The 1,974-nt window shown below is 50.4% G+C and overlaps 1 protein-coding gene across 6 annotated transcripts in view; it reads right to left on the bottom strand.

Moving 5' to 3' along the window:
* KANSL3 (KAT8 regulatory NSL complex subunit 3) overlaps positions 1–1,974 on the bottom strand; it is a 55,135-nt gene that overhangs the window by 53,030 nt on the left and 131 nt on the right. For 4 of the 6 annotated variants that reach the window (XM_027767554.1, XM_027767553.1, XM_014583428.2 and 1 more), the window contains exon 2: positions 942–1,208. In XM_027767554.1, coding sequence (XP_027623355.1) covers positions 942–1,156 — 215 coding nt within the window. In that variant the 5' untranslated portion in view covers positions 1,157–1,208. Of the gene's footprint in view, positions 1–941; positions 1,209–1,286; positions 1,626–1,974 lie in introns of those variants that run through there. The other 2 variants (XM_014583429.2, XM_014583427.2) reach the window with 1 other exon arrangement.

Here is a 1,974-nt window from a genome sequence, read left to right on the forward strand (position 1 = left end):
GGGGATGCCTTCTCAACCCCAGCCCTCTAGCAAATTAAAAAAAAAGAGAGAGAAGAAATTATGCCTTAAAGCTCAAACGAATTGCCAAACAGGCTTGCTTAATCCAAATATAACTGTCATAAAAGATAATTTATATAACTTTCATATAATGTAAGTTGACTGAAAATGTGACTAGAACTAAAAAGTTTAGGTGAGTCTACAGTGGCAGTTCTAAAACAAACTAAGAAAGAAAATAATTTCTTGGGAATCTGCTGCAAATGTTTGTGTGTGATGCCTGAAAAAGCAAACTGCATTACCGTGAAAAAGCTATTGTTACCACTGTCAAGCAAACCAGAACATTGGACCTGAGTGACAAGGAGTCATCCTATGCAACAATTTTTTGTTTTTTTTTTTAGTTTTTGCTATAGGACACATACACTCACCAGAGAGTGAGAAATTACCCTCCAAGGGGGATGGCCACACCACAATCCCTTCTCCTCCATTCTCCTCTTGGAGAATGCCCAGCATGATTTCCAAGTCACCAGGTCCAGAACTCGAACTGAGCAGTTGGCCACGTGGAATCCTCTGCCCTAACCTCCATGCCATCTGCTGGCCCTCCAACGCAGCAATTTTTAAAAACCAACTTTTAAGTCTTTTTCTTCAGCAGTTAAATAATTCTCTTCAATTTCCTTTCACAAAGTCCTACTATCTAAGTGAAATAGGCTGCCTGCTCTCCTTTGCAAGTCTTCCTTTCCTAACTGTAGTTAGGAATTGTCTCATATGCAGATAAAGACCTTATATCCTTCTGCACCTTAACACAGATAGATGCCTGAATGACATCCAAGCCCACCGTACACTCTTCCCCAACCATACCCACGGAAACCCTCTCTAATCCCCACTATCTGATCACTGCCCAATTAACTAGGGCGGCTGGAGCCCTCAGGAGAGAAACCCAAACTCACATGCTACTTTCATGCTGCCTCCGGGGAGTAACAAAGAGCATGCGGGTGGGGCGGGCACTGCTGGCATCTGGGTGGGCACTCCATGGCTTGGCATAGCTATGATCCAGAAAAACCAGGTCCAGCTCCCGTTCATGAACTGAAAGCTGGAAGAGCAGAGAGGTGCCCATGCGCCGAGCTGATGTCTGGAAGTCTCTTTCCCCACCTCGGTGGGCCATGTCAGTAGGGGCGGCAAATCAGGCGGACCATGGATTTCCGCATGCTAGTCACCTGCAACGGAAAGTTTTCAGCTTAAGTCCACGAGGATACTCTGAATGTCTCCCAACCCGGACCATCGCAGATGCTTACTTCCGTGGCCACTCATTTATACTGAGGGTTCATACCCAGCAGACCTTCTGCCACAGAAGGGATGGTTCCAGGAGATCCTAACGCATCGCCAAGAAAAGGGACGGGCCCTGAGTTCCTGCATACTCAATCTCGACAAAAATTTGGTACGTGGAAAGCGGACTCCGCGGTCCACAAAGACCCCACGTAGGCAGACACTAAACTTCCCTGGCAGACCCCATAATTTTCCCCCGGGTGGAAAGGGCTTTGGCAAACAACAGGCATCACAAAATCGAGTTCTTCAAAGGCTTCGCGCTACTCTGCAGACGGTAGCCATTGGGGAGAGCACCCCGCTCACAGCAGGGCAGGGGCGTCTGGGGGTGCCAATCACAGCGAGCGCACCCTTTCCTCCAACGCTGTTTCATGGGAAACACAAGTTCTGCAAAGACTTCCTAATAATCGATACCCAGGAAGCCCTTCCTCCCGCATCCTGGATGGGGAGCCCGGCACAGCGCCCAGGTCTCCAGGAACCTCACAGGGTTCCCGCCACCGGACCTCAAAACGGCCATCGAGGAGGCAGGGCTTGTGTGTCGCACTTTACACACGCAGGCGCCAGCTCAGGCGCCAGCGCGACTGGGCCAAGGTCACCGCGAGTTCGCGACGAGGAGGAGCTGGCGGGCACCCGCCTCCCGCTCCCCCGGGCCGGGCTCGG

Source organism: Tupaia chinensis, unplaced genomic scaffold (genome assembly GCF_000334495.1).
Source record: "Tupaia chinensis unplaced genomic scaffold, TupChi_1.0 Scaffold144276_1, whole genome shotgun sequence".
NCBI lineage: Eukaryota > Metazoa > Chordata > Mammalia > Scandentia > Tupaiidae > Tupaia > Tupaia belangeri.